The sequence below is a fragment of the Salvelinus alpinus genome, chromosome 6 (genome assembly GCF_045679555.1).
Source record: "Salvelinus alpinus chromosome 6, SLU_Salpinus.1, whole genome shotgun sequence".
Lineage (NCBI taxonomy): Eukaryota > Metazoa > Chordata > Actinopteri > Salmoniformes > Salmonidae > Salvelinus > Salvelinus alpinus.
The window spans coordinates 72,735,038-72,758,904 of NC_092091.1; the positions used below are offsets into that span (position 1 = coordinate 72,735,038).

At 46.2% G+C, this 23,867-nt stretch overlaps 1 protein-coding gene across 5 annotated transcripts in view; it reads left to right on the plus strand.

Moving 5' to 3' along the window:
• Positions 1 to 23,867, plus strand: part of LOC139579283 (microtubule-associated tumor suppressor 1 homolog A-like) — a 93,581-nt gene that overhangs the window by 19,103 nt on the left and 50,611 nt on the right. For all 5 annotated transcript variants that reach the window (XM_071407803.1, XM_071407806.1, XM_071407805.1 and 2 more), the window contains exons 2-3: positions 10,807 to 12,717; positions 13,973 to 14,207. In XM_071407803.1, coding sequence (XP_071263904.1) covers positions 11,152 to 12,717; positions 13,973 to 14,207 — 1,801 coding nt within the window. In that variant the 5' untranslated portion in view covers positions 10,807 to 11,151. The remainder of the gene's footprint in view (positions 1 to 10,806; positions 12,718 to 13,972; positions 14,208 to 23,867) is intronic.

A 23,867-nucleotide genomic window follows, 5' to 3' on the forward strand; every position in this document is an offset into this window, starting at 1 on the left:
GTGTTGATGCTACCTCTGCTAAGTCTGCCGTGTTGATGCTACCTCTGCTAAGTCTGCCGTGTTGATGCTACCTCTGCTAAGTCTGCCGTGTTGATGCTACCTCTGCTAAGTCTGCCGTGTTGATGCTACCTCTGCTAAGTCTGCCGTGTTGATGCTACCTCTGCTAAGTCTGCCGTGTTGATGCTACCTCTGCTAAGTCTGCCGTGTTGATGCTACCTCTGCTAAGTCTGCCGTGTTGATGCTACCTCTGCTAAGTCTGCCGTGTTGATGCTACCTCTGCTAAGTCTGCCGTGTTGATGCTACCTCTGCTAAGTCTGCCGTGTTGATGCTACCTCTGCTAAGTCTGCCGTGTTGATGCTACCTCTGCTAAGTCTGCCGTGTTGATGCTACCTCTGCTAAGTCTGCCGTGTTGATGCTACCTCTGCTAAGTCTGCCGTGTTGATGCTACCTCTGCTAAGTCTGCCGTGTTGATGCTACCTCTGCTAAGTCTGCCGTGTTGATGCTACCTCTGCTAAGTCTGCCGTGTTGATGCTACCTCTGCTAAGTCTGCCGTGTTGATGCTACCTCTGCTAAGTCTGCCGTGTTGATGCTACCTCTGCTAAGTCTGCCGTGTTGATGCTACCTCTGCTAAGTCTGCCGTGTTGATGCTACCTCTGCTAAGTCTGCCGTGTTGATGCTACCTCTGCTAAGTCTGCCGTGTTGATGCTACCTCTGCTAAGTCTGTCAGGTTGATGCTACCTCTGCTTAGTTTTCTTCCCTAGTTAGGTTATGAGTTCTAGGCTAATAGTTCAGTGGTGCCTTTTTTAAACCTCTGAATCTCTCAACTTCCCCTCCACCTCTCCATCCCCTCCCGCTCTTTATAGTACTTGACAGGCGTGCACTAAAGCGTGCCAGGGTCTCTCTCCCCCCTCCAACAATCGCCAGGCGTGTACATTTACCCATAACCCCCTGGGGGACTAAGAGTGTAATGTGAACGGACACCAACTCTTAGATGTTGGGAGCGCAGCTCTGACTGAAGCCCAGAATGTCAGTCGGAGTCCCACATGGCACACTATTCCCTAAGTGCACTACTTTTGACCGGGGCTCATAGGGTTACCCATAGGACTCTGGTCAAAAGTAGTGCACTAAATAGGGAATAGGGTACTGTTTCGGACTTGGACTCCGTTCAAGAGCCTTTTGACCAAACGTGCCACTCGCTGTTTCCTTAATTCTAATGATCATTCTAGGCCAGTGTGTAGAGATGGGAGGATGTCATTAGAGTGTGGGTGTCACTGTTACTAAATGGAGTTGATCCAGTGATATGTAAGGATCTATTGGATTGTACGTTGTAGAGGGCTGTAGTCTCTTTCTAAACAGGCCACTCTACTAGCTAATTAGCAGCTGGCTAGCTGGATGTTTTGAGTTCAAGGTTGAGTGGAGAAGCCTGAAGCAAGAGCCAAGAGAGGACACCTGAGATGACAGAAGGTGAGCGCAGACGCTCGGGAGTGTCCTACAAGGTTACTTTGGGCAATTGTCGACGTACGTTGAGCATAGCAACCCGGCTACAGAGACCAGTCATCATTGCTCCGGGTCCAGACCTGTCTGACCCTGTCCCTGACCAAGGCTCCTGAGTCTTTTACCTGGCTGTGACCGACTGATGCTCCCTCCATCCACACAGACATGTATCACACCACGTCACATGATTCATTTGTTTATTTAATTATTGTTTATTTATTTAGATCGATTGCACATCAGCTCTTAGCTGACAATGTGGTACACCTTGACGATAAACTAAACCTTAATGTAGCATTCATGAAGCCTTCAAAACACTCTTGTCATAGGAAACACACAATTCTCTTGACATTAAACCTCAGCTCTAACAACCCTTTAACACTAACCCCCCCCCCCCCCCCCCCACCAGAGCTGTACAATGCTACAGTGGTACCTCCCTCTCAGGTGACCTGTTCTGTATTGAGGTAAATACCAAAGGGCAGTGGCTCTATATTGGACTCTGTCTCAGGTGTACCAGCTCACCTGTCAGCTAGCGTTCCCACAACTGCAGAGGGCTAATGCATGTTTGATAAGGCCAGTGTGATACACACACACACACACAGGTCTGCAGTCGCCCGGTCAGCCCTAACTCATGCATTAGCAATGAGACAGGGTCACACTCCATGGCACGGGGAAGAGTCACCACAACATCAGTAACACAACTCAGAACAGCAGAGGGAAGAGTCCCCACAACACCAGTAATACAACTCAGAACAGCAGAGGGAAGAGTCACCACAACACTAGTAACACAAATCAGAACAGCAGAGGGAAGAGTCCCCACAACATCAGTAACACAACTCAGAACAGCAGAGGGAAGAGTCCCCACAGCACTAGTAACACAACTCAGAACAGCAGAGTGAAGAGTCCCCACAGCACCAGTAACAACTCAGAACAGCAGAGGGAAGAGTCCCCACAGCACCAGTAACACAACTCAGAACAGCAGAGGGAAGAGTCCCCACAGCATCAGTAACACAACTCAGAACAGCAGAGGGAAGAGTCCCCACAGCATCAGTAACACAACTCAGAACAGCAGAGGGAAGAGTCCCCACAGCACCAGTAACACAACTCAGAACAGCAGAGGGAAGAGTCCCCACAGCACCAGTAACACAACTCAGAACAGCAGAGGGAAGAGTCCCCACAGCACTAGTAACACAACTCAGAACAGCAGAGTGATGAGGATACATGGTTATAGATGGTCACTGGCTGGATAACAATGCAGTGACTGCAGTCTTCACTTACTGCTATCTGTGTCCCACACATCAGATTAACCGTGATGGCATTTAGAATAACCTATTAGCCTGCTGAATGAAGTGGTTAATGCCATCACTGTGCATTTGAATGGCTTCCTGAATCTTATTTATTCAACCTATATTCATCCAGGCAAGTCAGTTAAAGATGCACTATGCAGAAATCGCTCCGCCATTTCCTGGTTGCTAAAATTCAAAAATGTGCCTAATTTCAATTTATGTGTTGTAAAGTCTTTGTACCATCTAAACCGCTGTGAAATATATTTTCTATAACCAAAAATATTGTATTTTCAGCTGTTTTGAAGCTGGTGTCCAGAAGTAAAATACTAAATTTAAATCCGGGAAGCATAGAAATAGTGCACATAGAACACGTCTACCGCTTCTTAGACTGATGCGAATGACCGATCTATAAATTGCATTTCTATGTGAATTTGGTCAGGTCGCCCAAAAAGTTACATATTGCAGATTTAAGAACTAATTATCACATACCATGACAACCTGACAAGTATTGGGTTGGTTGATGATTTGAGTGTGCAGTAGGTTGTTGTTGGAGTGAATAGGGGTAGAGTTTTATCGAGAACACGCTTGGTAAGGCAGTACTATCGGTTACTCTCACTGTTGTCTAGGTGTAGTAGTGAGCTCATAGTCTCTATAGGCTTCCTATTGTCACTGGGCCATTCATTGGTGAAGCACTGTCCTGGATATGAAAATAAAACTGATCCTTTTTATAGCCTGTCTCTTTCTCACTCTGACCCAGATTAACACACACACACACACACACACACACTGACAGGTAGGAGGGAGTCTTTTAGCCTGTATACCACAAGCTATCTGTCTTAGTTTTTGGATATGGAGCTGCAGATTGTTCCTCGTTTAGACCAAGCTCTCGCATCGTGTTCCCAGAGGACTGCTAGGTAAATGGAGGTTCCTCTCTCTCTCTCCGGATCTTTCCCTCTCAGGAACCCGCTGCATATCTGTTGTTTACTTGGGAAAAGTAAAGTGACTCCATCTGGTGTTTCAGTATCTCAGCAAGCGAACACTTTCCCCTTCATCGTTATCATTTGCACAAGATCTGGGGTGTGTTCATTCAACAACAAAAACAACTGTTTCTTATTGGACAAGTTCAGGCCGTCCTGCCATGTTTCAGTCCGTTTTCTGATGTTTGGTGCCTAATGAATGCCACCCTGACCTTTTCTGTTTCTCCACTTAATTCAGTTTAGTCTCTGCATTCACCCTCGTACTGTAGAGTTGTGGGCCTCTGGCACGTCCCAAACGACACTATAGCAGTTTTCCCCAACTCCAGTCCTCCAGTATCCTAAACAGCACACATTTGTGTTGTAGTCCCCCAGACAAACTCACCTGATTCAACTCATTGAGGGCTTGATGATTAGTTGACAAGTTGAATCAGATGTGGTTGCCCTGGGCTACAGCAGAAATGTGTCCTGTAGGGGTACTGGAGGACTGGAGTTGGGAAACATTTCCTTACACCACTACCTTTGACCAGAGCCCTATGGGGCCTGCTAAAAAGTAGTGCATTAAAAGGGGAATAGGGTGTCATTGGGACGCACTCTATTGTACGTCTATGGCCTTAACTTCAACAGAGCTATTTTTTGTAGCTTTTATGAATGGCCATTTCTGTAACAGTGTGGTGAGGGTCTTTGTATTGCTCACACCACCCTGTCAATACTACACAGACCAACTTTCCACCATCTTTCCCCTTGGTTATGAGTATCAAAGCCAGTTTCATTAATTACGGACAATATTTCATCCTAAAATGGTTGACCTCATTGGTTTAAATGGCAACAGATTCTTAACGCCATATTAATGACTTTTAGTGGAAACTATGACGACTTTCTGCGTATTGTAATGCCACCTACTGTATGAACGGCAGGGTATCAGTTGTTTGAAAGTCCTTCCAAGAGAAAAGGTTTTTGAATTTGGGATTCAAGCATTACATGAGTTTCCACATCATAACTAATTAGGTTATGTTGGTACACTGTGCTTTTGTTGAAATGTTTTGTGTTGTGGTGCATTTTTTGTGGTGTAATATCCATTTTAATCACTTCCTATGTTTGACCAACAGAGAGCAGCAGAGTTCTCTGTCTCGCTGTCTATCTGTTTGTCTCTGTCTGTCTCGCTGTCTATCTGTTTGTCTCTGTCTGTCTCGCTGTCTATCTGTTTGTCTCTGTCTGTCTCGCTGTCTATCTGTTTGTCTCTGTCTGTCTCGCTGTCTATCTGTTTGTCTCTGTCTGTCTCGCTGTCTATCTGTTTGTCTCTGTCTGTCTCGCTGTCTATCTGTTTGTCTCTGTCTGTCTCGCTGTCTATCTGTTTGTCTCTGTCTGTCTCGCTGTCTATCTGTTTGTCTCTGTCTGTCTCGCTGTCTATCTGTTTGTCTCTGTCTGTCTCGCTGTCTATCTGTTTGTCTCTGTCTGTCTCGCTGTCTATCTGTTTGTCTCTGTCTGTCTCGCTGTCTATCTGTTTGTCTCTGTCTGTCTCGCTGTCTATCTGTTTGTCTCTGTCTGTCTCGCTGTCTATCTGTTTGTCTCTGTCTGTCTCGCTGTCTTTCTGTTTGTCTCTGTCTGTCTCGCTGTCTATCTGTTTGTCTCTGTCTGTCTCGCTGTCTATCTGTTTGTCTCTGTCTGTCTCGCTGTCTATCTGTTTGTCTCTGTCTGTCTCGCTGTCTATCTGTTTGTCTCTGTCTGTCTCGCTGTCTATCTGTTTGTCTCTGTCTGTCTCGCTGTCTATCTGTTTGTCTCTGTCTGTCTCGCTGTCTATCTGTTTGTCTCTGTCTGTCTCGCTGTCTATCTGTTTGTCTCTGTCTGTCTCGCTGTCTATCTGTTTGTCTCTGTCTGTCTCGCTGTCTATCTGTTTGTCTCTGTCTGTCTCGCTGTCTATCTGTTTGTCTCTGTCTGTCTCGCTGTCTATCTGTTTGTCTCTGTCTGTCTCGCTGTCTATCTGTTTGTCTCTGTCTGTCTCGCTGTCTATCTGTTTGTCTCTGTCTGTCTCGCTGTCTATCTGTTTGTCTCTGTCTGTCTCGCTGTCTATCTGTTTGTCTCTGTCTGTCTCGCTGTCTATCTGTCTGTCTCTGTCTGTCTCGCTGTCTATCTGTTTGTCTCTGTCTGTCGCGCTGTCTATCTGTTTGTCTCTGTCTGTCTCGCTGTCTATCTGTTTGTCTCTGTCTGTCTCGCTGTCTATCTGTTTGTCTCTGTCTGTCTCGCTGTCTATCTGTTTGTCTCTGTCTGTCTCGCTGTCTATCTGTTTGTCTCTGTCTGTCTCGCTGTCTATCTGTTTGTCTCTGTCTGTCTCGCTGTCTATCTGTTTGTCTCTGTCTGTCTCGCTGTCTATCTGTTTGTCTCTGTCTGTCTCGCTGTCTATCTGTTTGTCTCTGTCTGTCTCGCTGTCTATCTGTTTGTCTCTGTCTGTCTCGCTGTCTATCTGTTTGTCTCTGTCTGTCTCGCTGTCTATCTGTTTGTCTCTGTCTGTCTCGCTGTCTATCTGTTTGTCTCTGTCTGTCTCGCTGTCTATCTGTTTGTCTCTGTCTGTCTCGCTGTCTATCTGTTTGTCTCTGTCTGTCTCGCTGTCTATCTGTTTGTCTCTGTCTGTCTCGCTGTCTATCTGTCTGTCTCTGTCTGTCTCGCTGTCTATCTGTTTGTCTCTGTCTGTCTCGCTGTCTATCTGTTTGTCTCTGTCTGTCTCGCTGTCTATCTGTTTGTCTCTGTCTGTCTCGCTGTCTATCTGTTTGTCTCTGTCTGTCTCGCTGTCTATCTGTTTGTCTCTGTCTGTCGCGCTGTCTATCTGTTTGTCTCTGTCTGTCGCGCTGTCTATCTGTTTGTCTCTGTCTGTCGCGCTGTCTATCTGTTTGTCTCTGTCTGTCGCGCTGTCTATCTGTTTGTCTCTGTCTGTCGCGCTGTCTATCTGTTTGTCTCTGTCTGTCGCGCTGTCTATCTGTTTGTCTCTGTCTGTCTCGCTGTCTATCTGTTTGTCTCTGTCTGTCTCGCTGTCTATCTGTCTGTCTCTGTCTGTCTCGCTGTCTATCTGTTTGTCTCTGTCTGTCGCGCTGTCTATCTGTCTGTCTCTGTCTGTCTCGCTGTCTATCTGTTTGTCTCTGTCTGTCTCGCTGTCTATCTGTTTGTCTCTGTCTGTCTCGCTGTCTATCTGTTTGTCTCTGTCTGTCTCGCTGTCTATCTGTCTGTCTCTGTCTGTCTCGCTGTCTATCTGTTTGTCTCTGTCTGTCTCGCTGTCTATCTGTTTGTCTCTGTCTGTCTCGCTGTCTATCTGTTTGTCTCTGTCTGTCTCGCTGTCTATCTGTTTGTCTCTGTCTGTCTCGCTGTCTATCTGTTTGTCTCTGTCTGTCTCGCTGTCTATCTGTTTGTCTCTGTCTGTCTCGCTGTCTATCTGTTTGTCTCTGTCTGTCTCGCTGTCTATCTGTTTGTCTCTGTCTGTCTCGCTGTCTATCTGTTTGTCTCTGTCTGTCTCGCTGTCTATCTGTTTGTCTCTGTCTGTCTCGCTGTCTATCTGTTTGTCTCTGTCTGTCTCGCTGTCTATCTGTTTGTCTCTGTCTGTCTCGCTGTCTATCTGTTTGTCTCTGTCTGTCTCGCTGTCTATCTGTTTGTCTCTGTCTGTCTCGCTGTCTATCTGTTTGTCTCTGTCTGTCTCGCTGTCTATCTGTTTGTCTCTGTCTGTCTCGCTGTCTATCTGTTTGTCTCTGTCTGTCTCGCTGTCTATCTGTTTGTCTCTGTCTGTCTCGCTGTCTATCTGTTTGTCTCTGTCTGTCTCGCTGTCTATCTGTTTGTCTCTGTCTGTCTCGCTGTCTATCTGTTTGTCTCTGTCTGTCTCGCTGTCTATCTGTTTGTCTCTGTCTGTCTCGCTGTCTATCTGTTTGTCTCTGTCTGTCTCGCTGTCTATCTGTTTGTCTCTGTCTGTCTCGCTGTCTATCTGTCTGTCTCTGTCTGTCTCGCTGTCTATCTGTTTGTCTCTGTCTGTCTCGCTGTCTATCTGTTTGTCTCTGTCTGTCTCGCTGTCTATCTGTTTGTCTCTGTCTGTCTCGCTGTCTATCTGTCTGTCTCTGTCTGTCTCGCTGTCTATCTGTTTGTCTCTGTCTGTCTCGCTGTCTATCTGTTTGTCTCTGTCTGTCTCGCTGTCTATCTGTCTGTCTCTGTCTGTCTCGCTGTCTATCTGTTTGTCTCTGTCTGTCTCGCTGTCTATCTGTTTGTCTCTGTCTGTCTCGCTGTCTATCTGTTTGTCTCTGTCTGTCTATCTGTCTATCTGTCTGTCTCTGTCTGTCTCGCTGTCTATCTGTTTGTCTCTGTCTGTCTCGCTGTCTATCTGTCTGTCTCTGTCTGTCTCGCTGTCTATCTGTTTGTCTCTGTCTGTCTCGCTGTCTATCTGTTTGTCTCTGTCTGTCTCGCTGTCTATCTGTTTGTCTCTGTCTGTCTCGCTGTCTATCTGTTTGTCTCTGTCTGTCTCGCTGTCTATCTGTTTGTCTCTGTCTGTCTCGCTGTCTATCTGTTTGTCTCTGTCTGTCTCGCTGTCTATCTGTTTGTCTCTGTCTGTCTCGCTGTCTATCTGTTTGTCTCTGTCTGTCTCGCTGTCTATCTGTTTGTCTCTGTCTGTCTCGCTGTCTATCTGTTTGTCTCTGTCTGTCTCGCTGTCTATCTGTTTGTCTCTGTCTGTCTCGCTGTCTATCTGTTTGTCTCTGTCTGTCTCGCTGTCTATCTGTTTGTCTCTGTCTGTCTCGCTGTCTATCTGTTTGTCTCTGTCTGTCTCGCTGTCTATCTGTTTGTCTCTGTCTGTCTCGCTGTCTATCTGTTTGTCTCTGTCTGTCTCGCTGTCTATCTGTTTGTCTCTGTCTGTCTCGCTGTCTATCTGTTTGTCTCTGTCTGTCTCGCTGTCTATCTGTTTGTCTCTGTCTGTCTCGCTGTCTATCTGTTTGTCTCTGTCTGTCTCGCTGTCTATCTGTTTGTCTCTGTCTGTCTCGCTGTCTATCTGTTTGTCTCTGTCTGTCTCGCTGTCTATCTGTTTGTCTCTGTCTGTCTCGCTGTCTATCTGTTTGTCTCTGTCTGTCTCGCTGTCTATCTGTTTGTCTCTGTCTGTCTCGCTGTCTATCTGTTTGTCTCTGTCTGTCTCGCTGTCTATCTGTTTGTCTCTGTCTGTCTCGCTGTCTATCTGTTTGTCTCTGTCTGTCTCGCTGTCTATCTGTTTGTCTCTGTCTGTCTCGCTGTCTATCTGTTTGTCTCTGTCTGTCTCGCTGTCTATCTGTCTGTCTCTGTCTGTCTCGCTGTCTATCTGTCTGTCTCTGTCTGTCTCGCTGTCTATCTGTTTGTCTCTGTCTGTCTCGCTGTCTATCTGTCTGTCTCTGTCTGTCTCGCTGTCTATCTGTTTGTCTCTGTCTGTCTCGCTGTCTATCTGTTTGTCTCTGTCTGTCTCGCTGTCTCTGTCTATCTGTCTGTCTCTGTCTGTCTCGCTGTCTATCTGTTTGTCTCTGTCTGTCTCGCTGTCTATCTGTTTGTCTCTGTCTGTCTCGCTGTCTATCTGTTTGTCTCTGTCTGTCTCGCTGTCTATCTGTCTGTCTCTGTCTGTCTCGCTGTCTATCTGTTTGTCTCTGTCTGTCTCGCTGTCTATCTGTTTGTCTCTGTCTGTCTCGCTGTCTATCTGTCTGTCTCTGTCTGTCTCGCTGTCTATCTGTCTGTCTCTGTCTGTCTCGCTGTCTATCTGTTTGTCTCTGTCTGTCTCGCTGTCTATCTGTTTGTCTCTGTCTGTCTCGCTGTCTATCTGTCTGTCTCTGTCTGTCTCGCTGTCTATCTGTTTGTCTCTGTCTGTCTCTGTCTGTCTCGCTGTCTATCTGTTTGTCTCTGTCTGTCTCGCTGTCTATCTGTTTGTCTCTGTCTGTCTCGCTGTCTATCTGTTTGTCTCTGTCTGTCTCGCTGTCTATCTGTTTGTCTCTGTCTGTCTCGCTGTCTATCTGTCTGTCTCTGTCTGTCTCGCTGTCTATCTGTCTGTCTCTGTCTGTCTCGCTGTCTATCTGTCTGTCTCTGTCTGTCTCGCTGTCTATCTGTTTGTCTCTGTCTGTCTCGCTGTCTATCTGTCTGTCTCTGTCTGTCTCGCTGTCTATCTGTTTGTCTCTGTCTGTCTCGCTGTCTATCTGTTTGTCTCTGTCTGTCTCGCTGTCTATCTGTTTGTCTCTGTCTGTCTCGCTGTCTATCTGTCTGTCTCTGTCTGTCTCGCTGTCTATCTGTCTGTCTCTGTCTGTCTCGCTGTCTATCTGTCTGTCTCTGTCTGTCTCGCTGTCTATCTGTCTGTCTCTGTCTGTCTCGCTGTCTATCTGTCTGTCTCTGTCTGTCTCGCTGTCTATCTGTCTGTCTCTGTCTGTCTCGCTGTCTATCTGTCTGTCTCTGTCTGTCTCGCTGTCTATCTGTCTGTCTCTGTCTGTCTCGCTGTCTATCTGTTTGTCTCTGTCTGTCTCGCTGTCTATCTGTTTGTCTCTGTCTGTCTCGCTGTCTATCTGTTTGTCTCTGTCTGTCTCGCTGTCTATCTGTTTGTCTCTGTCTGTCTCGCTGTCTATCTGTTTGTCTCTGTCTGTCTCGCTGTCTATCTGTTTGTCTCTGTCTGTCTCGCTGTCTATCTGTTTGTCTCTGTCTGTCTCGCTGTCTATCTGTTTGTCTCTGTCTGTCTCGCTGTCTATCTGTTTGTCTCTGTCTGTCTCGCTGTCTATCTGTTTGTCTCTGTCTGTCTCGCTGTCTATCTGTCTGTCTCTGTCTGTCTCGCTGTCTATCTGTCTGTCTCTGTCTGTCTCGCTGTCTATCTGTTTGTCTCTGTCTGTCTCGCTGTCTATCTGTCTGTCTCTGTCTGTCTCGCTGTCTTTCTGTCTCTGTTTATGATACTGTTATGTTCATATCGTAGACACTGTCAAATAAAGTATTTTTGACATTGGAGATAATAAATAGTTTAATTTAATTTAACAATTTAATAATAAATTGCTAACTGTGATGTGATATTGATGCCTGTGTTTCCTTGTCGTTGTGTTTTCCAGAGGTTTTCAGAGGAGGAGCTCTGAAGAGTATGGACTCCACTCCAGTGACTGAACTAAAGGGTCAGTTGAAGAGGCCTTAGAATGGGATCACTTCTCACTTCCTCACTTGTCCAAAAGTGCACTTCAGTATCTACCTCTCAGTGACTCTGTGACTCCTAGGCCTATAGGGACTGCTGACTTCTTATCACTGGTGTTGATCTGAGTCAGCTTTAATCAATGAAACACCTTGCTCAGTAGACATCTGCCCACATAGGTAAACATGGAGTTCTCCGTGGTTTGACCTTGCTTTGAGGTCTTTAGCAGTTAGCGACATCAGCTTTCCCCACGCACTCCCGAAGACCAGAGATGAGTGTGTCTCAGCCCGGGGAACGTGTCCCCGTCGGGGGAATGAATGGCTCCGCAATGAGGCTCCCCCTCCTCCGCACCAGCGACCAAAATGGCAATGCTTTCCCTGTCTCCTCTTCCTCCTCCTCTTCCTCCCCAGACTCCCTGCAGAGTCTGAGCAGCCTGGACGTCGACATGGAATGCGTGATGTCGACCCAAATCAAAATGGCCGTTGTCTCACCCGCTGCGGAATTGCCTCAGACAGAGTTCTCGGAATCCAACGACAACTCGGTGTCCGTCTACGTGGACGCTAATGAGGACTCCTGGAATGACAACCTGACCCTCGCCATGAGCATTGCTGGGATACGAGAGCATAGCAACGGTAGCCAAGGCGATCTCCATGACAACATTAGCAGTGTGGCGAGCAACAGCGGTGGGAGAAGGGACTCTTCTCCGGACTCAGCGGCCACGGAGATCCCCGGTGACGATGATGATGTTGATGATGAGGAAGGGTCGTTCTTGTCGGTGAGCTCGGACATGGTGATGAGGAGAATCAGCCTGAGCGACTCGGAGCGGCTCCCCAGCAGCGGGGTGTCCATCCTGGAGGACTCGGACACGGCCTCCCCCTCCACAATGGCTCCCATCCAGGCTTCACTCTCCGCCCCGTTGCCTGACCTCTGTAAGGGCCTCGAGGGGAGGAAGAGTCCTCATGCTGGAACCGTCACCATGGAACTCCAGAACCTCCAGACCGGAGCTAGCAGCTCACCAGGTCTGCCCGATAGAGAGGCGCTTCAGGTGGGGGTGGATCTGCCCAAGGAGGTCTGCACTCTGGATGTTCTCCCCATGGTGGAGGCAGCGGACACCGAGCCTGGTGTGGCACTAGAGGTTCTTCTCAGTGAGACTATAGTGTCTCCAGATTCTGAAGGCTTCACTGTAATCTCCCAGACCTCTACCTCAGTACAAGTCTCCAAGGGTGTGGATTTGGCAGTGTCCCCCTTTACCGTTCCCCAGTCTCCAAACAAAGGGTCCAAAGGTGCGAACCCCGCCTTCCGCAAGACCAAGGAACACCCGTGTGCAACTCGGGTCAAACGGAACGCCGCCATCGCCAAGACGGCGGTCACCACGACATCCAAACCTGGTAGGACCGACATCAAGAGGTTCCCCAAACCCGACCTGAAGAACGTCAAGTCTAAGGTCATGTCCAGGCCTGCCTCTACAACCAGAACAGCCAATCAGACACAGGGAAAAACTGCTCCGGCCAATGAAAAGAAAGCGCCAGACGGAGTCAAAAGACAAAGGTTGTCTTTGGGTCAAACCAAAGTAGCTTCGCTGAAGCCGAGCTCCAAACCCAGACCCAATCAAAACGCAGAGCCCAGAGTCTCTAACCAATCCGAGAAGAGGAGGATGGGCACTTTAGCCAATGGCATTCGCTCCACCTCCAGCAGCTCTCTGGGTTCAGAGTTGGCTGTGGATGGGCACCAGAGGACCCTAACCCCAAATGGAGAAGAGGGTACTACAGGAGGGTGTACTACAGAGGACACTGCAGGGGGTGAGACACCTGTAGATCAAAGGAGAAGCAACGGCACAGTAAGTAGCGCACACTGTGTGTGTGTGTGTGTGTGTGTGTGTGTGTGTGTGTGTGTGTGTGTGTGTGTGGGGGGGGGGGTAGTTCTATTACGCCCCTGTTTGAATAGTTTGAGAATCTTTCCTTCGTTCCTCCCTCTCTTCCTTGTAATAATCACTGATCTGCATGTCACATGATATAAGACCACACACCAGTCTGGCCTCACCCAATTCAACTTGGCCAGATCAGTGATTTCCTCCAAGAAGTTAGGAAAGATGTATTTTTAGTACCCACAACAGTCAGTTAGTGAACTAAGATTTCCAGTCACCAGGAACATACTGTACTTTATCAGGATGATATGACGCATGTATAGAACGAGCCCAAGGCTGGTTTCATCTCTAAACGGTGGGAGCAGTGGTTTTAGGTGAGGGAGTGGCAGTGGTTTGTTGTTGGTATTTTGCCTTTTAAAACCATTGACAGGTTTCAACTCTTCCTGTGTTTGTGAGTGGCGTGATTGAGTAGTTCCTCAGGCAAGTCTGGCTGCGAGCATGTCATCACATGATTTAGCTATGTTGTTATTCAGGCTTAAGTAATCCATGGCTAAAGGAGGGCTTTGGGTTTAAATGTCAACTTTATCATTCACTGCAGTATACTGCTGAACATTGAACACAGATCAGTTTTGGGGTTCTGTTGAATGACAACATGAAATGCAGCGACCCCAAAAATATTTTGGAATGTCTTGACATCTGCGGGTGTGTGTGACGTCTGTTGTTGAATGTTCCGCCACATTCTGTTCTCAGTTTGAAACAGTCCTCCCGACCAGATTTCTTCTCAGACACTTCTCATATGAAGGCTAAAGCCATTTGTCAAACTGTTCTGAACAGCGTCAGAGTAGTCTGAACATTTATAGTAGTCAAGTCTTTTCTTTTGAAAACTCGCCTGCAAACTCACTCCATATGTGCCCTGTGTTTACAGAAGACGGAAGAGGGGGAGGAAATAAAGAGGGAGGGAATAAAGAGGGAGAGAGAAACTGGTCCCAGCAGTGAATCCCAGAGGGAATGTAATACAATAGCAACTTTTTTAACTCAGAGTTCCAGCCTACTCCTATTTCCTCTCTCTCTCTCCTCCCCCTCCTTCTCACTCCTCCTGCCTGTGTGCGTCTACTTCCACATTTCTGCCTACGACTCTGGAATGGCCAACACCATGGTCTCGGTGCGCAGCTCCGAGCTGGGCCCCATGGGCTGGGACGCGGTAACTAAACGACAGCTCTTTCTGCAGAAGGTCTCCTCCAAGCTGGGGCCCTCATCGGTCAGACAGCTGCCCCAGGTCAAGGGCAGGGGGCCCGGGGGAGCGAGCAACACCGGGGGACCCTCCCTGTCTCCCACATCTCCAGCTCCAGTAGGAGGGAGTTTTGGCTCCAGGCTGCCCCCTCCCGCTCCTCCTACGACGGGGAAGGACGGCCAGACCACTGGGAGTGTGTCTCCACCGAGAGGACGACCAAGTCAGCCAGCTGGTGACTACACACACACACACACACACACACACACACACACACACACACACACACACACACACACGTCTTTCTGTGTGTCAGCAACTTGATAAAGTGTATAAATGACAAAGTGTAGAAAACAGACGTTGTTGTGTGTAGAGACTTGAGAATGTGTGTGTGTGTGTGTAAGCGCGTGTGACTGAGGTGTGTGTGTGAGTGAGGTGTAGTGGAATGTGAAAGGCATTCTCAGCTCTGCAGTGTCAGCCTGCTCATTTCCTGCTGCTGCAGAGATGAGGGCACTTAAACACACACTCTGGTTTGGGTGAACAAGACACACACTCGTACACATCACACACACACACACACACACACACACACACACACACACACACACACACACACACACGAACAAGACAATCAGACAGAAACAAACACATGGAGCAACAGAGAGATTGTGTGTGTGGACGTGTTTAACCAGAAGTCCCCACAAGAATAGTAAACAAACAAAAACAACCCACAAGGTCAAATGCTATTTCTATGGGGTTTAGGGCTTAAGGTTAGAATTGGTGTTAGGGTTAGAATTAGAGGTTGACTGATTAATCGGTCCCGATTTCAAGTTTCCATAACAATCGGTAATCAGCATTTTTGGACGCAGATTATGGCCGATTACATTGCACTCCATGAAAGAGACTGCGTGGCAGGCTGACCACCTGTTACGCGAGTGCAGCAAGGAGCCAAGGTAAGTTGCTAGCTAGCATTAAACTTATCTTATAAAAAACAATCAATCTTAACATAATCACTAGTTAACTACACATGGTTGATGATATTACTAGTTTAACTAGCTTGTTCTGCGTTGCAAATAATCAATGTGGTGCCTGATAATTTGTCATCGAATCACAGCCTACTTCGCCAAATGGGTGATGATTTAACAAACGCGTTTGCGAAAAAAGCACTGTCGTTGCACCAATGTACCTAACCATAAACATCAATGCCTTTCTTAAAATCAATACACAGAAGTATATTTTTTCAAACCTGCATATTTAGTTTAAAGAAATTCATGTTAGCAGGCAATATTAACTTGGGAAATTGTCACATCTCTTGCGTTCTGTGCAAGCAGAGTCAGGGTATATGCAGCAGTTTGGGCCGCCTGGCTCGTTACGAACTGTGTGAAGACCATTTCTTCCTAACAAAGACCGTAATTAATTTGCCAGAATTGTACATAATTATGACATAACATTGAAGGTTGTGCAATGTAACAGCAATATTTAGACTTATGGATGCCACCCGTTCGATAAAATACGTAACAGTTCCGTATTTCACTAAAAGAATAAACGTTTTGTTTTCGAAATGATAGTTTCTGGATTTGACCATATTAATGACCAAAGGCTCGTATTTCTGTGTGTTTTATTATATTATAATTAAGTCAATGATTTGATAGAGCAGTCTGACTGAGCGGTGGTAGGCAGAAGCAGGCTCGTAAGCGTTCATTCAAACAGCACTTTCCTGCGTTTGCCAGCAGCTCTTCGCAATGCTTGAAGCACAGTGCTGTTTATGACTTCAAGCCTATCAACTCCCGAGATTAGGCTGGCAATACTATAGTGCCTATAAGAACATCCAATAGTCAAAGGTATATGAAATACATATGGTATAGAGAGAAATAGTCCTATAATTACTATAATAACTACAACCTAAAACTTCTTAACTGGGATTATTGAAGACTCATGTTAAAAGGAACCACCAGCTTTCATATGTTCTCATGTTCTGAGCAAGGAACTTAAAAGTTTTTTACATGGCACATATTGCACCTTTACTTTCTTCTCCAACACTGTTTTGCATTATTTAAACCAAATTGAATATGTTTCATAATTTATTTGAGACTTATGTATTATATTAAGTTAATATATTAATTATTGTTGAATGAGTAATTGTCATTATTACAAATATATATAAATCGGACGATTTTAATCGGTATCTGCTTTATTTGGTCCTCCAATAATCAGTATCGGTATCGGCGTTGAAAAATCATAATCGGTCGACCTCCAGTTAGAATTAAGTTTAGGGTTAGGAGCTATGGTTAGTTTTAGGGTTAGAAGCTAGTGTTAGCTTTAGGGTTAAGGTACGGGTTAGGGGTTAAAGAAAATAGGATTTTGAATGGGACTGAATTGTATGTCCTCACAAGGTTAGCTGTACAAGGTAGTGTGCGTGTCGATCTCCAGACTGTGTGTTTCTGCTTGGATCTGTCTCAGTTCTGCGCAGAGTTACATAAGATAACTCGCTCTCTATTTTCATCTCACTCTCTCTCTCATCATGTTCCCTCACCACATGTAACCTACTGCATCTTTTAAAAGCCATTTAAAATGGGAGACTGACTGACTGTGTGTTGTGCGTGTGACCATGCGTGTCTGCGGTCTAATTTTACTCTAACTTCCCTCTGTGTGTCCTCAGAGGAAGTTGAAAAGCATATGCAACCCTCTCTCTCTCTCTCTCTCTCTCTCTCTTTTTGGGTCTTTCGCTCCTTCTTCCTTCTTTCGGGTCCTCTCTTCCTTCTGCCAGAGGGGTTGGATCTAATGTTTGATTCTCTCGGTCCCCATACACACAAGGCTTTTCTTGTGTGAGGAAATTGAGACTACTGTTAGTGTGACGTGGGTCATTGGGAGTAAGTCCCAAATGCCACCCTATTCCCTATATTTTGCACTGCGCTGCAAAAGCCATATGAGCCCTGGTAAAAAGTAGTCCACAACATAGGGAATAGGGTGTCTTTTGGGACGTAGTCTTAGTTACGCGAGACATCAACATGTTCTCTTCCATCTAGTATTCAGACGTAGAAAATGTACTTCTCAGTGTTTGGTATTCAGACATACCTTATTCAGTCACGTAACGCACTCTGCATTTTCATTCAATGGGGTTTTCAGTACATTTATCTTAAGCCATCCCTTTAAATACGGTCTACCTTTGATTTAGAATTCTGTTGACCGACTCACTAGAATATATGGAGAGAACAGGTTCAGAATATTAGGGATCAATGAAAGAAAGCCATCTAAATTAATGCATTTTCATCTCTGTTTTACATTTTAGTCATTCAGCAGACGCTCTTATCCAGAGTGACATACAGGAGCAATTAGGGTTAAGTGCCTTGCTCAAGGGCACAGGGCACATCGGCAGATTTTTCACATAGTCGGGACGGGGATTCGAACCAGCGACCTTTCGGTTAATGGTCCAACGCTCTTAATCTCTAGGCTACCTGCCACCCTGTTTTAGCACCAATTGGCAGATTTAAAAAATAGTCTGATTTTGTAAATTATTTAGGGTTAAGAAAGTATTTGAGTCATAAAACAGGTTTGGAGAGCCTTAAATGAAATATACTATGGTTTGATTCATCCTGAAAATTGCCACCTTCAGTTTGTCAACCCATGGTAATGTTGCAAGATTAGTGTCCATAGAATTATAACAGGGAGAAAAATGTACAGTAGTACCCTCACCTATTACCTGCACTAACCATCAGGTTCTAACTGTTACGGCTTGGTCTGCACTCCGCTCCATAACAATTTAGTTAGCCTACATGTAAAAACAAATTACATCAACTGATACTAATGATCCTCAGCAACCATACGGACGTGACGGCGTTTACAGAGGAAGAAAATGAATGTAAACGAAACAATGGAATAATAATATAGGCTATACCACCTGAAGGGAACTAACAGTAAATTGGCGGTTGAGTATGTGTGGTTATTAGGTCTACTGACGGTTGATACTGATAGTGGCTAATATTTAACATGATAGAAATAGGAAACAGAGAAAGTCGGGGTAGCCTATAATTAAGACGTTCGAGAGTAACCATCCCTGAAAGTTAAAATGCGGTACAATTAAAATTCGGAATAATGCCAAAGCATTTCATAAACTTTACTGTGGGAAAGTTGATTTGTTGATAATGCTTCAGGTTACTGCCAAATGACTGGTTTAACGTTTGTCTCCCGCGACTATAATGTAAAATGGATCTAAAACAAGTAATTTATATTTACAATCCCCTGATCCAAACGGATGACTCATTTACCTAGCTCTTATCGATCGCTCTTATCGATCGCTCTTATCGATCGCTCTTATCAAGTTGTAAATGACATGGAGAATGGTGTTATTTCTGTCTGAAAAAAGAAAGTATTTTTCCACTTGGAACTGGTAGGTAGACATTCATGGTTTCCTTGCAGGTAAAGATGGTCAAATTATGAGGGAATTAAGTCAAGGTCAGAATACAGCGTATCTGTAGACACACCTCCTCCACACCTTCATTAATACGGTGTATCTGTAGACACACCTCCTCCACACCTTCATTAATACGGTGTATCTGTAGACACACCTCCTCCACACCTTCATTTAATACGGTGTATCTGTAGACACACCTCCTCCACACCTTCATTAATTCAAGCTCCACCCCAATGAATAGCAGGTGAATAGAATGCTATTCTCATGCTTAAGGTCAATATATGCATGGAGAGGAAAGTGCATAAAAAAAGGAATTGCGTTCCATTTACACACGCTTAACCCGAGTCGGAATTCCCCCACAATAGCCTGTCTGTAATTTAACTATTTGTTTCCATAACCACTAGGCTGCAGTGTGTGATTTGGGACAGTTGGGATTCCGGGGTGGATTGGATTTGAGGGTGTGTGGAAGAATGAATCTATCAGAAAACCAGATCTGCGTCTTGTCAGAAAAGGTCAAATTCTGAGCGGACAACAGTTTGCTTGTTTCTGAAAAACGGTGCCAAATTTGACCCCGAACTCTGGACACGTTGAAAAGGCGTCTTTGAGAAGCACATTCAGAAACCTTCTCCACCCAAATAAGAGTTCAAAGGCTGTCTGTTACTCAATCACCATCATTTGTTTCAAATCCAATGAAATGTTATTGGTCACATATACGTGTTAAGCAGATGTTATTGCGGGCGGAGCGAAATGCTTGTGTTTCTAGCTCCGACAGTGCAGTAATATCTAACAAGTAATATCTAACAATTTCGCAACAATACACAAATCTAGGTAAAGGAATGGAATTAAGAATATATCAATATTTGGACGAGCAATGTCAGAGCGGCATAGACTAAAATACAGTAGAATAGTATAGAATACAGTGTATATACATATGAGATGAGTAATACAAAATATGTAAACATTATTAAAGTAACTAGTGTTCCATTTATGGCCAGTGATTTCAAGTCTATGTATATAGGCAGTAGCCTCTAATGTCCTAGTGATGGCTATTTAACAGTCTGGTGGCCTTGAGATAGAAGCTGTTTTTCAGTCTCTCAGTCCCAGCTTTGATGCACCTGTACTGACCTCGCCTTCTGAATGATAACGGGGTGAACAGGCAGTGGCTCGGGTGGTTGTTGTCCTTCCTATGGCATCAGGTGCTGTAGGTGTCCTGGAGGGCAGGTAGTGAGCCCCCGGGGGTGCGTTGGGCAGACCGCACCACCCCCTGGAGTGCCCTGTGATTGCGGGCGGTGCAGTTCAAATCAAACTTTTTGTCACATGCGCCGAATACAAGTGTAGACCTTACCGTGAAATGCTTACTTACAGGCCCTTAACCAACAGTGCAGTTCAAGAGGAGTTAAGACAATACACTGCTCAAAAAAATAAAGGGAACACTTAAACAACACAATGTAACTCCAAGTCAATCACACTTCTGTGAAATCAAACTGTCCACTTAGGAAGCAACACTGATTGACAATAAATTGCACATGCTGTTGTGCAAATGGAATAGACAAAAGGTGGAAATTATAGGCAATTAGCAAAACACCCCCAATAAAGGAATGGTTCTGCAGGTGGTGACCACAGACCACTTCTCAGTTCCTATGCTTCCTGGCTGATGTTATGGTCACTTTTGAATGCTGGCGGTGCTTCACTCTAGTGGTAGCATGAGACGGAGTCTACAACCCACACAAGTGGCTCAGGTAGTGCAGTTCATCCAGGATGGCACATCAATGCGAGCTGTGGCAAAAAGGTTTGCTGTGTCTGTCAGCGTAGTGTCCAGAGCATGGAGGCGCTACCAGGAGACAGGCCAGTACATCAGGAGACGTGGAGGAGGCCGTAGGAGGGCGACAACCCAGCAGCAGGACCGCTACCTCCGCCTTTGTGCAAGGAGGTGCACTGCCAGAGCCCTGCAAAATGACCTCCAGCAGGCCACAAATGTGCATGTGTCAGCATATGGTCCCACAAGGGGTCTGAGGATCTCATCTCGGTACCTAATGGCAGTCAGGCTATCTCTGGCGAGCACATGGAGGGCTGTGCGGCCCCACAAAGAAATGCCACCCCACACCATGACTGACCCACCGCCAAACCGGTCATGCTGGAGGATGTTGCAGGCAGCAGAACGTTCTCCATGGCGTCTCCAGACTCTGTCACATGTGCTCATGTGCTCAGTGTGAACCTGCTTTCATCTGTGAAGAGCACAGGGCGCCAGTGGCGAATTTGCCAATCTTGGTGTTCTCTGGCAAATGCCAAACGTCCTGCACGGTGTTGGGCTGTAAGCACAACCCCCACCTGTGGACGTCGGGCCCTCATACCACCCTCATGGAGTCTGTTTCTGACCGTTTGAGCAGACACATGCACATTTGTGGCCTGCTGGAGGTCATTTTGCAGGGCTCTGGCAGTGCACCTCCTTGCACAAAGGCGGAGGTAGCGGTCCTGCTGCTGGGTTGTCGCCCTCCTACGGCCTCCTCCACGTCTCCTGATGTACTGGCCTGTCTCCTGGTAGCGCCTCCATGCTCTGGACACTACGCTGACAGACACAGCAAACCTTTTTGCCACAGCTCGCATTGATGTGCCATCCTGGATGAACTGCACTACCTGAGCCACTTGTGTGGGTTGTAGACTCCGTCTCATGCTACCACTAGAGTGAAGCACCGCCAGCATTCAAAAGTGACCATAACATCAGCCAGGAAGCATAGGAACTGAGAAGTGGTCTGTGGTCACCACCTGCAGAACCATTCCTTTATTGGGGGTGTTTTGCTAATTGCCTATAATTTCCACCTTTTGTCTATTCCATTTGCACAACAGCATGTGCAATTTATTGTCAATCAGTGTTGCTTCCTAAGTGGACAGTTTGATTTCACAGAAGTGTGATTGACTTGGAGTTACATTGTGTTGTTTAAGTGTTCCCTTTATTTTTTTGAGCAGTGTATTTACCAAATAAACTAAAGTGAAATAAAAAAATTAAAAAAATAGGTAAAATGTAAAAATTAAATAACACAATAACAACAATAACGACTCTATATACAGGGGGTACCGGTACCGAGTCAGTGTGCGGGGGTACAGGTTAGAGTTCATTTGTACATGTAGGTAGGGGTGAAGTGACTGCTGCTACTCGCTGTTTATTATCTATGCATAGTGTTCAAAACAAATGGGGGGGGTCAATGTAATAGTTTGGTGGCCATTTGATTAATTGTTCAGCAGTCTTATGGCTTGGGGGTAGAAGCTGTTAAGGAGCCTTTTGGTCCTAGACTTGGCGCTCCGGTACCGCTTGTCGTTCGGTAGCAGAGAAAACAGTCTATGACTTGGGTGACTGGAGTCTCTAACAATTTTATGGGCTTTCCTCTGACACCGCCTATTATATAGGTCCTGGATTGCAGGAAGCTTGTCCCCAGTGATGTACTGGGCCGTTCGCACTAGCCTCTGTAGCGCCTTACGTTCAGATGCCGAGCAGTTGCCATACCAGGCGGTGACGCAACTGGTCAGGATACTCTCGATGGTGCAACTGTAGAACTTTTTGAGGGTCTGGGGACCCATGCCAAGTCTCCTGAGGGGAAAAGGTTTTGTCATGCCCTCTTCACAGCTGTCTTGGTGTGTTTGGACCATGATAGTTTGTTGGTGATGTGGACACCAAGGAACTTGAAACTCTCGACCCGCTCCACTACAGCCCCATCGATGTTCATGGGGGCCTGTTCAGCCCGCCTTTTCCTGTAGTCCACGATCAGCTCCTTTTGTCTTGCTCACATTGAGGGAGAGGTTGTTGTCCTGGCACCACACTGCCAGTTGGTTTGGTGTAAAAAACGTTGCCGTACCAGGCGGTGATATACAGCCTGACAGGATGCTCTCAATTCTGCATCTGTAAAAGTTTGAGAGGGTTTTAGGTGCCAAGCCAAAAAAAGTTCAGCCTCCTGAGGTTGAAGAGGCGATGTTGCCTTATCTTCACCACATTGTCTGTGTGGGTGGACCATTTCAGTTTGTCAGTGATGAGTACGCCCAGGAACTTGAATCTTTCCACCTTCTCCACTGCGGTCCAGTCGATGTGGATACGGGGGTGTTCCCTCTGCTGTTTCCTGAAGTTCACCATCATCTCCTTTGTTTTGTTAACGTTGAGTGAGAGGTTATTTTCCTGGCACCACACTCCCAGAGCCCTCACCGGTCTCGTCGTTGTTGGCAATCAAGCCCACTACTGTTGTGTCATCTCCAAACTTGATGATTGCGTTGGAGGCATGCTTGGCCTAATGTCTTATGTGGTTACTGAGGCAACATGCTTGTGTTCAAAGGCATGCTTGTGCTTGTGTTCATTCTTACCTTGTTGTAAACACTCACCGCAAGGTGAACACACACACAACTCCTAATGTTGCCTAGGTAACATAAACATGTATATGTGTATCTTCCTAAGACATTCAGGCAACCAACACACAGCTATAAGTTCTCAATTATACACTGAGTATACAAAACATTATGCTCTTTCCATGACAGACTGACCAGGTGAATCCAGGTGAAAGCTATGATCCCTTATTGATGTCACTTGTTAAATCCACTTCAATCAGTGTAGATGAAGAAGGATTTTTAAGCCTTGAAACATGGATTGTGTTTGTGTGCCATTCAGAGGGTGAATGGACAAGACAAAATATGTAAGTGTCTTTGAACGGGGTATTGTAGTAAGTGCCAGGCACACCGGTTTGTGTCAAGAACTGCAGCGCTGCTGGGTTTTTCACGCTCTAAAGTTTTCTCGTATGTATCAAGAATGGTCCACCACCCAAAGGACATCCAGCCAACTTGACACAACTGTGGAAAGCATTGGAGTCAACATGGGCCAGCATCTCTGTGGAACGCTTTCAACACCTTGTACTGTAGAGGACGAATCGAGGCTGTTCTGAGGGCAAAGGGGAGGGGTGCAACTCAATATTAGGAAGGCGTTCCTAAAGTATGTATTCGCTGTCAAAGGGCTATTTTGGTGGTACTGCAGTAACTAAAATTGTACACAGGAGGTCTATTCAGTCGTGTTACTGTACTATCCAACAGCTTGAGCTAGACGTTTCCTGTACACACAGATCCAGGACCAGCTTGCCCTGCTCCAGTCCTAACCCTGATCATCATGAGGGAAAACGTCAAACTGACCGTACAGCAGATCATTGTTATCCTACTAGTAATCTCTACACAGCAGTGCTCTTCCTCTCTTTCCTGTCTCTGATGAGCAAAGCCGATGGAGGCGAAACCCACAGGTCCACTCAGGGCGTTGTCCTGGATACACATGTACACATCCTTGAGTTTTGACACACACAAACAACATCTCTGCTATTGTCTCTCACACAGTCTCTCACTCTCACTCACTCACTCACTCACTCACTCACTCACTCACTCACTCACTCACTCACTCACACACACACACACACACACACACACACACACACACACACACACACACACACACACACACACACACTC